Consider the following 15213-nt stretch of genomic DNA (forward strand, 5'->3'; position numbering starts at 1 on the left):
AGCTGTGTGATACTGTTTTATAAATGAGAACTTTCATTTATAGGGCTCCATCTTAGAGGATGATGATGACATGCAGTCTGTGCAGGGAACAATGATGGAGTCTCGTCTGGCAGTAACCGGAGAGCGAGCGTAAGCTTACACCGAGACGCACAGTGTTCCACACTGAATCATTAATGTGCGCCTGCCCAGGCCACGCTCTGCTGGGTACTGGTACGGAGCAAGTACACGGATCAGGAGTTATGGCTTCTCTAGCTGTACACTTTTTCCAGGCCAGAAGCCAGAGGACAAGCATAACAGCCAGCAAAGGTCTGCATCGTCCAATTTCCACAAACCCAAATGCAACTTGTTGTGCTGCCCAGAAAGGGAGCGTTGGCAATAAGCGGCTGGACATAGCGGGAACAATACAGAACATTAATGGCTGATTCAATGTAGACTTCATAGTAGGAAAGATCACCAGATAATGCCTCCCAGGCAGTCACCCCCCCTGAAGCCAATCTGGATTATAACTGGCAATGGGATCACCTCATTATCAGGCTGCGGATTGGTTGCTATGGGTTACAGCAGCTTGCTTTATACACCGCTTCCCTGAATGAGGTCACAGCGCGAGTTCTGCAGCCAGGAACACAGACGGTGCCGTTATCACAGAACAGTCACTCAGATGCTGCCTCCTCTAATCCCTTACACAGGGCTGACCAGCTCCGCCATTGATTGCTCATCCCCCGGAGCACCTTACTATGGCGACCAGTTAACCCCCCCCTTGTTCCTGGCTCTGGAGTCCCCCCTCTGGCCTAGATTCACTGCTCTGCGGATTGCATGGAGAGTCATGTGACCCCCTCCGGTCAGATTACAGAAGAGGGATGAGCTGACACGACATTGTGAATAGCAGGACGTAATGTGGCTTCAGACAAGGGGCAGCAGCACAGGGATTCCCAGGACCCGTTTACATGAAGTGAAAGGCAACATTTCACCATTTCTACATCTGCCGCTGCAATAACTGTGCTTCTGTTCACATATTATGTATACACAGCCGTACGGCGGCCATATTTGCTTAATATACAGACACGCTCTGCTTGCTGTGATTGTGCATTACTGTTCCACTCTCATGAAAATCTCTCTCCTTTTGGTCAGACCTACTGAAAACAATATAATCTGTAGGTGGTTTATCCTGTTACAGATTTAATTCCAGCAGTTGTTTAGCAGAGATCCTGCTTGCTCATTGGACACAGAGATATGCTGCAAGGTAAATAAATGTCTAGTCTGCTGGGATGGTGTCACAAAACAGAGGGCAGTAACCCATAGCAACCACCCTACAATCCTCCGACAAGAGGGTGGTTTCAGTAGGTGAGAAATGACAGTAAATAGGTCACTTCGTGTTCCATAAACAGAGGCCCTGAATCATGTCAGTCAGGTGAGAACATGAAAACTTACTTGATCCGGTCTCCTTCTGTCAGCGTTTCCTGAAAAAAAAGATAGAAGAGGGTCAGTCACCGTCATCATTATACCCCCTCCATCAGCTCCATGCACTGCGTATCCCTCCCTGTCACTGTCCCATCATGGGTCCAAAGTACCCCTTCACATCACTGGCCCAATGTACCACTCCCCACCACAGCCCCATCACTGGCCCAATGTACCCCTCCTGACCACAGCCCCATCACTGGCCCAATGTACCCCTCCCGACCACTAGCCCAACGTACCCCTCCCCACCACAGCCCCATCAGTGGCCCAATGTACCCCTCCCGACCACTAGCCCAACGTACCCCTCCCCACCACAGCCCCATCAGTGGCCCAATGTACCCCTCCCGACCACTAGCCCAACGTACCCCTCCCCACCACAGCCCCATCAGTGGCCCAATGTACCCCTCCCGACCACTAGCCCAACGTACCCCTCCCCACCACAGCCCCATCAGTGGCCCAATGTACCCCTCCCGACCACTAGCCCAACGTACCCCTCCCCACCACAGCCCCATCAGTGGCCCAATGTACCCCTCCCGACCACTAGCCCAACGTACCCCTCCCCACCACAGCCCCATCAGTGGCCCAATGTACCCCTCCCGACCACTAGCCCAACGTACCCCTCCCCACCACAGCCCCATCAGTGGCCCAATGTACCCCTCCCGACCACTAGCCCAACGTACCCCTCCCCACCACAGCCCCATCAGTGGCCCAATGTACCCCTCCCGACCACTAGCCCAACGTACCCCTCCCCACCACAGCCCCATCAGTGGCCCAATGTACCCCTCCCGACCACTAGCCCAACGTACCCCTCCCCACCACAGCCCCATCAGTGGCCCAATGTACCCCTCCCGACCACTAGCCCAACGTACCCCTCCCCACCACAGCCCCATCAGTGGCCCAATGTACCCCTCCCGACCACTAGCCCAACGTACCCCTCCCCACCACAGCCCCATCAGTGGCCCAATGTACCCCTCCCGACCACTAGCCCAACGTACCCCTCCCCACCACAGCCCCATCAGTGGCCCAATGTACCCCTCCCGACCACTAGCCCAACGTACCCCTCCCCACCACAGCCCCATCAGTGGCCCAATGTACCCCTCCCGACCACTAGCCCAACGTACCCCTCCCCACCACAGCCCCATCAGTGGCCCAATGTACCCCTCCCGACCACTAGCCCAACGTACCCCTCCCCACCACAGCCCCATCAGTGGCCCAATGTACCCCTCCCGACCACTAGCCCAACGTACCCCTCCCCACCACAGCCCCATCAGTGGCCCAATGTACCCCTCCCGACCACTAGCCCAACGTACCCCTCCCCACCACAGCCCCATCAGTGGCCCAATGTACCCCTCCCGACCACTAGCCCAACGTACCCCTCCCCACCACAGCCCCATCAGTGGCCCAATGTACCCCTCCCGACCACTAGCCCAACGTACCCCTCCCCACCACAGCCCCATCAGTGGCCCAATGTACCCCTCCCGACCACTAGCCCAACGTACCCCTCCCCACCACAGCCCCATCAGTGGCCCAATGTACCCCTCCCGACCACTAGCCCAACGTACCCCTCCCCACCACAGCCCCATCAGTGGCCCAATGTACCCCTCCCGACCACTAGCCCAACGTACCCCTCCCCACCACAGCCCCATCAGTGGCCCAATGTACCCCTCCCGACCACTAGCCCAACGTACCCCTCCCCACCACAGCCCCATCAGTGGCCCAATGTACCCCTCCCGACCACTAGCCCAACGTACCCCTCCCCACCACAGCCCCATCAGTGGCCCAATGTACCCCTCCCGACCACTAGCCCAACGTACCCCTCCCCACCACAGCCCCATCAGTGGCCCAATGTACCCCTCCCGACCACTAGCCCAACGTACCCCTCCCCACCACAGCCCCATCAGTGGCCCAATGTACCCCTCCCGACCACTAGCCCAACGTACCCCTCCCCACCACAGCCCCATCAGTGGCCCAATGTACCCCTCCCGACCACTAGCCCAACGTACCCCTCCCCACCACAGCCCCATCAGTGGCCCAATGTACCCCTCCCGACCACTAGCCCAACGTACCCCTCCCCACCACAGCCCCATCAGTGGCCCAATGTACCCCTCCCGACCACTAGCCCAACGTACCCCTCCCCACCACAGCCCCATCAGTGGCCCAATGTACCCCTCCCGACCACTAGCCCAACGTACCCCTCCCCACCACAGCCCCATCAGTGGCCCAATGTACCCCTCCCGACCACTAGCCCAACGTACCCCTCCCCACCACAGCCCCATCAGTGGCCCAATGTACCCCTCCCGACCACTAGCCCAACGTACCCCTCCCCACCACAGCCCCATCAGTGGCCCAATGTACCCCTCCCGACCACTAGCCCAACGTACCCCTCCCCACCACAGCCCCATCAGTGGCCCAATGTACCCCTCCCGACCACTAGCCCAACGTACCCCTCCCCACCACAGCCCCATCAGTGGCCCAATGTACCCCTCCCGACCACTAGCCCAACGTACCCCTCCCCACCACAGCCCCATCAGTGGCCCAATGTACCCCTCCCGACCACTAGCCCAACGTACCCCTCCCCACCACAGCCCCATCAGTGGCCCAATGTACCCCTCCCGACCACTAGCCCAACGTACCCCTCCCCACCACAGCCCCATCAGTGGCCCAATGTACCCCTCCCGACCACTAGCCCAACGTACCCCTCCCCACCACAGCCCCATCAGTGGCCCAATGTACCCCTCCCGACCACTAGCCCAACGTACCCCTCCCCACCACAGCCCCATCAGTGGCCCAATGTACCCCTCCCGACCACTAGCCCAACGTACCCCTCCCCACCACAGCCCCATCAGTGGCCCAATGTACCCCTCCCGACCACTAGCCCAACGTACCCCTCCCCACCACAGCCCCATCAGTGGCCCAATGTACCCCTCCCCACCACAGCCCCATCACTGGCCCAACGTACCCCTCCCCACCACAGTCCCATCACTGGCCCAATGTAACCTTCCCCACCACAGTACCCCTTCACATCACAGCCCCAACGTACCCCTCCCGACCACAGCCCCATCACTGACCCAATGTACCCCTGCCCACTATAGTCCATAACTAGCCCAATGTACCCCTTGCCACCACAGTCTGTCACTGGTCCAATGTGCCTCTTGTACTGCACACCCTTACCCATCACACTCACACCACTGCATACATTAATGTCCACTATACTGCGCACCCATCCCCTCCATACCTTGTACAGCTCACCTCTACACTCTCATCAACCCTTGCACCCCTTCCTACACCGCCACTCCTCTGTGCAGTGCACCCCCTCCTTGCCCCACTCCCATCCTCCCAGGTCCCCCCATATTGTGCACTAATCCCAACCACACACCCATCAACTCCCCATGCACCGTATACTCTTCACTACCATACTCAGATTACTAAGTTATACAAATACAGATTTTGATGACATGGCACATATCAAGCTTCGCTATATACACAACCAATAAGGTTTCAAATAGAATTGTATTTATATTTCCATTTGCAGTGCAGCTATGGATGACCTCCGGCTCCTGTCACTGCGGCTCAGTGCACATCGGCATTTTCACTCATCTCTCCTATTCATGTACCATATATGACAATGCGCCTTCCCCGGGAAAACACATGAACATGGATTCTCTGCACAACAAAGGACAATGTGATCCAATTCAGTCCAAGGGACTCCCAAAACTCTTCTCGATATACGCAGATTACTGACATATCCAGACGCAGCCATTCCATATTCATGGCTGGATGATCCTATCACTGGGAGAATACCAGAGACGTCACAGATATGAGAATTACTGAATTATTAGGTAACACTCCAGCAAAGATCAAATCTATACAAAAAATTCCCCCCCGGGAAATGTTCTTCCTGTGTCAGGCTGTATGAGAAGCACGGTATGGTATTGGTGATACACGCACCGCACCCCGTCCATCACCGACACAAGCTCCCTGATCTCTCTCTGACATGGGTCAGAATGTGTCTGGAATGTCTGCTGGCTCTAATGGCAATGGCACCCAATTAGAAAGGGTTCAGTAAAAAGCAAAACCCAATAAAATGAACACAGACAGGGAAGGGGGTTTCCTATAAAGCTGTGAGCAGGATAACGATATGAGAAAACATTAAACACAAGAGTACTTGGTGCAAGTAATACACCGAGCCGGTGTCACCGATATAATAACATTGGTGCCAGGATCACCAAAACAGAAAAGAGGCCAAAAATCAAAGCAATGTCCTCAGGGTAAGGAAGGTCTCTATGTGAGAAAGACACGGGTCTAAGGGTTGGAGGTCTCCAGAAAAAAAGGTTTTGACATGAGGAGGTCACACAGAGGCGAAATAGATGAACTGAGCAGTGAAAAAAAAGATAGGAGGTTACAGCATAGGATGGAGGACAGATTGCCGATGCAGGAGGTAGAAAAGGAGGACAGGGGACAAAGGCCAGGGATGGAGGAAAGGAAAGAGAATGGAACATGGGGAGTAGAGGCCAGGGATGGAGGACAGGCAAGGGACAATAGAAGATAGAGGGGGTAGAGACCGCAGATGGAGGACAGGAAAGAGGATGGAAAATAAGGGGAAGAGGCCAGGAATGAAGGACAGGCAAGGGACGATGGAAGATAGGGGGGTAGAGGTGAACATTGACGAGAGGGGAAAGCACATGGAGGACAAGAAAAAGATCATATAGAGGCCGAGGATGGAGGATAAGAGACCCGGGAATAATGACAAAAGAAGAGTAATGGGAGATGGTGAGCATTCTGGGGAGGACAGAAGAAGAATGTTGGGGACACAGTATAGAAAAAACAGGGTACAGGGCATGGAGGGCTGAGAACGGAGGACAGGAGATGGTGATGTGATGGGATTGGTGGGATGTCAGCAGGAAACATGGTTTGGCCTCATCAATGGGTGATGGGTAAATCGATTGCTGAGATTCAGGACAACATCCATGGAACGGGGACATGAAGGTGACGTCATGGAACACTAACCTTCTTTCCAGTAGTATTAGGTGACGGCGATGCACGAGGCGAGGGGCTTTTTCCCTCGGGGCTCCAGTGAGACACCGATGAGAGGGACTCGGTATCCGGGTAGCCGAGCTCCGACGGGGTCTGGGAACGCTCTTTGCTGTATTGTGTGGTTGATTTGCCTTTATTGCCCTCCTTGGCTTCTGACTCTGGGGAAGTGTGCCCAGAAAATGAAAGCCCAGCATAGTCAGACCCGGCTGGCCCGCACTTCGTTCTCTCCCTGGTGTCCGGTGACCTTTTCTGGCCGCTCTGGTGACCAGGAGACATGGATCTCCGTCTCCCTGTCCTTTCCAAACTCTTCTTGTTCCCGTCCTCTACGGCGGCTCCAGTGCTGTTTCCAGGTGTTCTTATAGCAGAACCTGGACCTTCCTCATCCGTGCTAGCACCGACTCCTCTCGGCCTGGTGGCCTGCAGATTTGTCGGGCTCAGTACCCTAGAGGTGATCTCATCCAGGAACCTGGAGAAGTTGGCTTTGTCTTGCTGGCTCTTCCTATCTGGTGATGGTGATCTGCCTCTCCCTGCATCCCCCTGTGATGGCGACAAAGCGAGCGGAGATCGCGCTTTCTCGCAACGGGTCTTGCCTGGATGTGATTTGGGGCTGATGCTCAGGGTGCCAGGGTGTTTCAGGATACTTTTCAGAGGCTGAGATGTGGCTGACTGGCGAGTTTTTTTTGGTGCCAAGACTTCTGCCGGCTCTTTGAAGACCAGGCTACGCTCCAGGCTGCGGCTTTTGCCCTTGTGTACCACACCTTCCGACACGGCAACGTTCTCCTCGCTGCGGCTCAGGAACCTTCGCAGCCCCCTGAAACGCGAAGCTCGGCCCTGCTTTCCCCGAATGCGGAGCGATTTCACCCTGCGGAGCAACGACTGTGATCTGACCCCACGCGTACCCTCCCAGTCGGCGTCCTTGTCATTGCTGGACGCTAGAGACCAGGAGGAGGAACAACTAATATTACTAACATCTGAGCCTTCGGCCTCCTTTAACTCCACAGCCACAGCTCTACTGAAACATGTTCTCTGGTAAACAGGCCCCCGAGGTGCAGTTACCTTACTTGGCTGCTCTGGAGTCTCCTCCCCCCGCGCTGCAGGTGGGTCATGGCGGCTCTCTCGGTGCTGTGGAGGAGCCTTGCGGTACGGTTTCTTGGAAGGGGCAACGCTGCTCATCCTGGATCCACGAGAAGTGCTTCTATGGAGGCAGAAGGTGTCAGGATGTTAGGTATAGGCTACACAGTACAGACATGGCACTGAGAACACAGAACAGGGAGCCACAGGCTGAGTATTGATCTGACAGTGGAGGAACTCTGATCAATTCAGCCAACAAATGGAACAAAGAGGGGGGAGGGGCAGCGGATACACAGTGACCTCAGCCACCAAAAATCAAACACCCAGGATGTGATGCAAGAGAACACTACACAAAGTTACAACCACATCTCAAACTGTGCAGTACGGTCATTGTACGGTGTTAAAGCGCTCTACATTGTGGCATGTGAGTGCACACACAGCTGAGTACTGTAAGTGCCAAAGTGTGCACGCAGCTCTGCAAGGTACATGAGAATGTGCACAAGCAGGTGCATGAGGTGATACAAGACAATGGGCTCCTCAGAACTAATCCAGGGCCCCGGTGAACCAGCATGTGATGGCTGATCCGACTCACCGCAAAAGCTGGACCCGGGATCAGCTGGAAGATCCTCCTCTGATCAGGACTCCTGAGAAGGGACAGACACACACATTACACACCAACATCAATGCGTACAGGGCGACACAACAAAAGATGCTTCTCTGGAGGCAGGAGGGTGAGGACAGAAGAGTGGGGAGGCCAGAGGACAAGAGAGCAAGGAGGCCAGAGTGTCAGGGGAGCCGGGCGAGGAGAGGCCAGAGTGTCAGGGGAGCCGGGCGAGGAGAGGCCAGAGTGATTCTCCTCGCTGCGGCTCAGGAACCTTCGCAGCCCCCTGAAACGCGAAGCTCGGCCCTGCTTTCCCCGAATGCGGAGCGATTTCACCCTGCGGAGCAACGACTGTGATCTGACCCCACGCGTACCCTCCCAGTCGGCGTCCTTGTCATTGCTGGACGCTAGAGACCAGGAGGAGGAACAACTAATATTACTAACATCTGAGCCTTCGGCCTCCTTTAACTCCACAGCCACAGCTCTACTGAAACATGTTCTCTGGTAAACAGGCCCCCGAGGTGCAGTTACCTTACTTGGCTGCTCTGGAGTCTCCTCCCCCCGCGCTGCAGGTGGGTCATGGCGGCTCTCTCGGTGCTGTGGAGGAGCCTTGCGGTACGGTTTCTTGGAAGGGGCAACGCTGCTCATCCTGGATCCACGAGAAGTGCTTCTATGGAGGCAGAAGGTGTCAGGATGTTAGGTATAGGCTACACAGTACAGACATGGCACTGAGAACACAGAACAGGGAGCCACAGGCTGAGTATTGATCTGACAGTGGAGGAACTCTGATCAATTCAGCCAACAAATGGAACAAAGAGGGGGGAGGGGCAGCGGATACACAGTGACCTCAGCCACCAAAAATCAAACACCCAGGATGTGATGCAAGAGAACACTACACAAAGTTACAACCACATCTCAAACTGTGCAGTACGGTCATTGTACGGTGTTAAAGCGCTCTACATTGTGGCATGTGAGTGCACACACAGCTGAGTACTGTAAGTGCCAAAGTGTGCACGCAGCTCTGCAAGGTACATGAGAATGTGCACAAGCAGGTGCATGAGGTGATACAAGACAATGGGCTCCTCAGAACTAATCCAGGGCCCCGGTGAACCAGCATGTGATGGCTGATCCGACTCACCGCAAAAGCTGGACCCGGGATCAGCTGGAAGATCCTCCTCTGATCAGGACTCCTGAGAAGGGACAGACACACACATTACACACCAACATCAATGCGTACAGGGCGACACAACAAAAGATGCTTCTCTGGAGGCAGGAGGGTGAGGACAGAAGAGTGGGGAGGCCAGAGGACAAGAGAGCAAGGAGGCCAGAGTGTCAGGGGAGCCGGGCGAGGAGAGGCCAGAGTGTCAGGGGAGCCGGGCGAGGAGAGGCCAGAGTGTCAGGGGAGCCGGGCGAGGAGAGGCCAGAGTGTCAGGGGAGATGGGCGAGGAGTCTGGAGAGTGAAGGGAACAGGAATGGGGGATAATGGAATGAATAGCGAGGTGGAGAGAGAGCAGAAAGAGCAAAGTGCAAGTCAGGTGACTTAAGGAATTCCACACAAGACATCAAATAACGGAGCTGGAGCAGCCGAACGGCCCCAGCATGAAACAAACAACACACAACTAGAATGCATGGAAATAATATATCAGGATAACTCCAGGTATGGGGAAGGGAGATGCTGGATACAGAGAGGGGCAATATTGGAATAATGCAGGTGCAAGAAAGGGAGAGATATCTGGTTACTGTTGGGTACAGGGAGGGGAGATATCAGGATAATCCTGGGTGTAAGGAGGGGGAGAAATTGGGATAATGGTGGTAAGGGTAAGGGGCTCACCTGATAAGGACGCTCCTCTGTAGACATGCATGCCACCATCTCTAGAGAGGGATCTGCAGTCTTTGTCCCAAGTCCTGGTTACACCGAAGTAATTCAAGCTGCTGGAATCAGCATCATACCTGTGAAATGTGAGCACAGACACCTGTCACCACAGCAGCCTACAGCGCAGTGCCAGTCAATGTTCCATGCCAATCCTCCCCATCTGATTTACACCTACCCATCCATATCACCATCCTCACCAGGTGACACAACTACTCGTCCCTATCTCCAGCCCATTCCCGTCCTCTCCACCTGACACACAGCTACCTGTCCTAATCCCCATCCCCTCCACCTGACACACACCTACCTGTCCTAATCTCTATCCAATCACCATCCGCTTCACCTGACACACACCTACCTGTCCTAATCCCCATCCCCTCCACCTGACACACACCTACCTGTCCTAATCTCTATCCAGCCACCTTCCTCCCCACTTAACACACCTATCTGTCTTCATCACCACACCATCCGACTCTGATCCTAGCAGACTGAAGAACCACAGTAGAAGGGAGTCTGACATTGTCATTATAACCAACAGGTTACAACTAACCTGTATTCACCAAGAGAGAGAGCCATCACCATAAAGTACTGTCCACAACAACTGGCAGAGGCAGCCATAATTATACATCATTGCTCTACAGCAATTGGCAGACAGAGCCATACAGCACTGCCTCCCTAACAATTGGCAGAGGGATCAGTCACCATACTGCACTGCTCTACAAACGGCAGAGGGAGCCGTCATCTAGGAGCACTGCTTCCCTAACAATTGGCAGAGGGATCAGTCATCATAGTGCACTGCCCTACAAACAACCGGCAGAGGGAGCAGTCACTATACAGCACTGCCCTACCACAACCCCCAGAGGGAGCCGTCACTATACAGCCCTGCTCTACAATAATCGGCAGAGGGATTACTCACCATATAGCACTACCCTACAACCACCAGCAAAGGGATCAGTCACTATGCAGCACTGCTCTACAACCACCAGCAAAGGGATCAGTCACTATGCAGCACTGCTCTACAACCACCAGCAAAGGGATCAGTCACTATGCAGCACTGCTCTACAACCACCAGCAAAGGGATCAGTCACTATGCAGCACTGCTCTACAACCACCAGCAAAGGGATCAGTCACTATGCAGCACTGCTCTACAACCACCAGCAAAGGGATCAGTCACTATGCAGCACTGCTCTACAACCACCAGCAAAGGGATCAGTCACTATGCAGCACTGCTCTACAACCACCAGCAAAGGGATCAGTCACTATGCAGCACTGCTCTACAACCACCAGCAAAGGGATCAGTCACTATGCAGCACTGCTCTACAACCACCAGCAAAGGGATCAGTCACTATGCAGCACTGCTCTACAACCACCAGCAAAGGGATCAGTCACTATGCAGCACTGCTCTACAACCACCAGCAAAGGGATCAGTCACTATGCAGCACTGCTCTACAACCACCAGCAAAGGGATCAGTCACTATGCAGCACTGCTCTACAACCACCAGCAAAGGGATCAGTCACTATGCAGCACTGCTCTACAACCACCAGCAAAGGGATCAGTCACTATGCAGCACTGCTCTACAACCACCAGCAAAGGGATCAGTCACTATGCAGCACTGCTCTACAACCACCAGCAAAGGGATCAGTCACTATGCAGCACTGCTCTACAACCACCAGCAAAGGGATCAGTCACTATGCAGCACTGCTCTACAACCACCAGCAAAGGGATCAGTCACTATGCAGCACTGCTCTACAACCACCAGCAAAGGGATCAGTCACTATGCAGCACTGCTCTACAACCACCAGCAAAGGGATCAGTCACTATGCAGCACTGCTCTACAACCACCAGCAAAGGGATCAGTCACTATGCAGCACTGCTCTACAACCACCAGCAAAGGGATCAGTCACTATGCAGCACTGCTCTACAACCACCAGCAAAGGGATCAGTCACTATGCAGCACTGCTCTACAACCACCAGCAAAGGGATCAGTCACTATGCAGCACTGCTCTACAACCACCAGCAAAGGGATCAGTCACTATGCAGCACTGCTCTACAACCACCAGCAAAGGGATCAGTCACTATGCAGCACTGCTCTACAACCACCAGCAAAGGGATCAGTCACTATGCAGCACTGCTCTACAACCACCAGCAAAGGGATCAGTCACTATGCAGCACTGCTCTACAACCACCAGCAAAGGGATCAGTCACTATGCAGCACTGCTCTACAACCACCAGCAAAGGGATCAGTCACTATGCAGCACTGCTCTACAACCACCAGCAAAGGGATCAGTCACTATGCAGCACTGCTCTACAACCACCAGCAAAGGGATCAGTCACTATGCAGCACTGCTCTACAACCACCAGCAAAGGGATCAGTCACTATGCAGCACTGCTCTACAACCACCAGCAAAGGGATCAGTCACTATGCAGCACTGCTCTACAACCACCAGCAAAGGGATCAGTCACTATGCAGCACTGCTCTACAACCACCAGCAAAGGGATCAGTCACTATGCAGCACTGCTCTACAACCACCAGCAAAGGGATCAGTCACTATGCAGCACTGCTCTACAACCACCAGCAAAGGGATCAGTCACTATGCAGCACTGCTCTACAACCACCAGCAAAGGGATCAGTCACTATGCAGCACTGCTCTACAACCACCAGCAAAGGGATCAGTCACTATGCAGCACTGCTCTACAACCACCAGCAAAGGGATCAGTCACTATGCAGCACTGCTCTACAACCACCAGCAAAGGGATCAGTCACTATGCAGCACTGCTCTACAACCACCAGCAAAGGGATCAGTCACTATGCAGCACTGCTCTACAACCACCAGCAAAGGGATCAGTCACTATGCAGCACTGCTCTACAACCACCAGCAAAGGGATCAGTCACTATGCAGCACTGCTCTACAACCACCAGCAAAGGGATCAGTCACTATGCAGCACTGCTCTACAACCACCAGCAAAGGGATCAGTCACTATGCAGCACTGCTCTACAACCACCAGCAAAGGGATCAGTCACTATGCAGCACTGCTCTACAACCACCAGCAAAGGGATCAGTCACTATGCAGCACTGCTCTACAACCACCAGCAAAGGGATCAGTCACTATGCAGCACTGCTCTACAACCACCAGCAAAGGGATCAGTCACTATGCAGCACTGCTCTACAACCACCAGCAAAGGGATCAGTCACTATGCAGCACTGCTCTACAACCACCAGCAAAGGGATCAGTCACTATGCAGCACTGCTCTACAACCACCAGCAAAGGGATCAGTCACTATGCAGCACTGCTCTACAACCACCAGCAAAGGGATCAGTCACTATGCAGCACTGCTCTACAACCACCAGCAAAGGGATCAGTCACTATGCAGCACTGCTCTACAACCACCAGCAAAGGGATCAGTCACTATGCAGCACTGCTCTACAACCACCAGCAAAGGGATCAGTCACTATGCAGCACTGCTCTACAACCACCAGCAAAGGGATCAGTCACTATGCAGCACTGCTCTACAACCACCAGCAAAGGGATCAGTCACTATGCAGCACTGCTCTACAACCACCAGCAAAGGGATCAGTCACTATGCAGCACTGCTCTACAACCACCAGCAAAGGGATCAGTCACTATGCAGCACTGCTCTACAACCACCAGCAAAGGGATCAGTCACTATGCAGCACTGCTCTACAACCACCAGCAAAGGGATCAGTCACTATGCAGCACTGCTCTACAACCACCAGCAAAGGGATCAGTCACTATGCAGCACTGCTCTACAACCACCAGCAAAGGGATCAGTCACTATGCAGCACTGCTCTACAACCACCAGCAAAGGGATCAGTCACTATGCAGCACTGCTCTACAACCACCAGCAAAGGGATCAGTCACTATGCAGCACTGCTCTACAACCACCAGCAAAGGGATCAGTCACTATGCAGCACTGCTCTACAACCACCAGCAAAGGGATCAGTCACTATGCAGCACTGCTCTACAACCACCAGCAAAGGGATCAGTCACTATGCAGCACTGCTCTACAACCACCAGCAAAGGGATCAGTCACTATGCAGCACTGCTCTACAACCACCAGCAAAGGGATCAGTCACTATGCAGCACTGCTCTACAACCACCAGCAAAGGGATCAGTCACTATGCAGCACTGCTCTACAACCACCAGCAAAGGGATCAGTCACTATGCAGCACTGCTCTACAACCACCAGCAAAGGGATCAGTCACTATGCAGCACTGCTCTACAACCACCAGCAAAGGGATCAGTCACTATGCAGCACTGCTCTACAACCACCAGCAAAGGGATCAGTCACTATGCAGCACTGCTCTACAACCACCAGCAAAGGGATCAGTCACTATGCAGCACTGCTCTACAACCACCAGCAAAGGGATCAGTCACTATGCAGCACTGCTCTACAACCACCAGCAAAGGGATCAGTCACTATGCAGCACTGCTCTACAACCACCAGCAAAGGGATCAGTCACTATGCAGCACTGCTCTACAACCACCAGCAAAGGGATCAGTCACTATGCAGCACTGCTCTACAACCACCAGCAAAGGGATCAGTCACTATGCAGCACTGCTCTACAACCACCAGCAAAGGGATCAGTCACTATGCAGCACTGCTCTACAACCACCAGCAAAGGGATCAGTCACTATGCAGCACTGCTCTACAACCACCAGCAAAGGGATCAGTCACTATGCAGCACTGCTCTACAACCACCAGCAAAGGGATCAGTCACTATGCAGCACTGCTCTACAACCACCAGCAAAGGGATCAGTCACTATGCAGCACTGCTCTACAACCACCAGCAAAGGGATCAGTCACTATGCAGCACTGCTCTACAACCACCAGCAAAGGGATCAGTCACTATGCAGCACTGCTCTACAACCACCAGCAAAGGGATCAGTCACTATGCAGCACTGCTCTACAACCACCAGCAGAGGGAGCCGTCACCATACAGTAGCACTGCTCTACAACATCTGATGAAGGAGCCACCATTATAAAGTAGTGTTCTTCTCCAAAAAATAAACCCCCCCTCTAGGCAGTACAGACTAAAGGTAGCACAGATCATAAGGAAGATTTGTTCTACATCCTGGCAGCATACGGAGCCCTCACCCTCAGGAGCGCAGCATTCGCAGCGGAGGGCCTATATCGTACATTGTGGCACTAGGCGACGG

General features: G+C 53.9%; 1 protein-coding gene across 1 annotated transcript in view; it reads right to left on the minus strand.

The window, feature by feature from the left end:
- The window catches only part of TJAP1 (tight junction associated protein 1), a 16931-nt gene extending 8695 nt beyond the window's left edge, over positions 1–8236 (minus strand). The window contains exons 1-3 of the mRNA XM_018555732.1: positions 8153–8236; positions 7546–7684; positions 1429–1457 (exon numbers count right to left, since the gene is read on the minus strand). Of these exons, the coding sequence (XP_018411234.1) occupies positions 1429–1457; positions 7546–7662 (146 nt within the window). The 5' untranslated portion in view covers positions 7663–7684; positions 8153–8236. The remainder of the gene's footprint in view (positions 1–1428; positions 1458–7545; positions 7685–8152) is intronic.
- Between the last annotated feature and the right edge of the window lie 6977 nt (positions 8237–15213).

Source organism: Nanorana parkeri, unplaced genomic scaffold (genome assembly GCF_000935625.1).
Source record: "Nanorana parkeri isolate BGI_ZX_2015 unplaced genomic scaffold, ASM93562v1 scaffold210, whole genome shotgun sequence".
Taxonomy (NCBI): Eukaryota; Metazoa; Chordata; class Amphibia; order Anura; family Dicroglossidae; genus Nanorana; species Nanorana parkeri.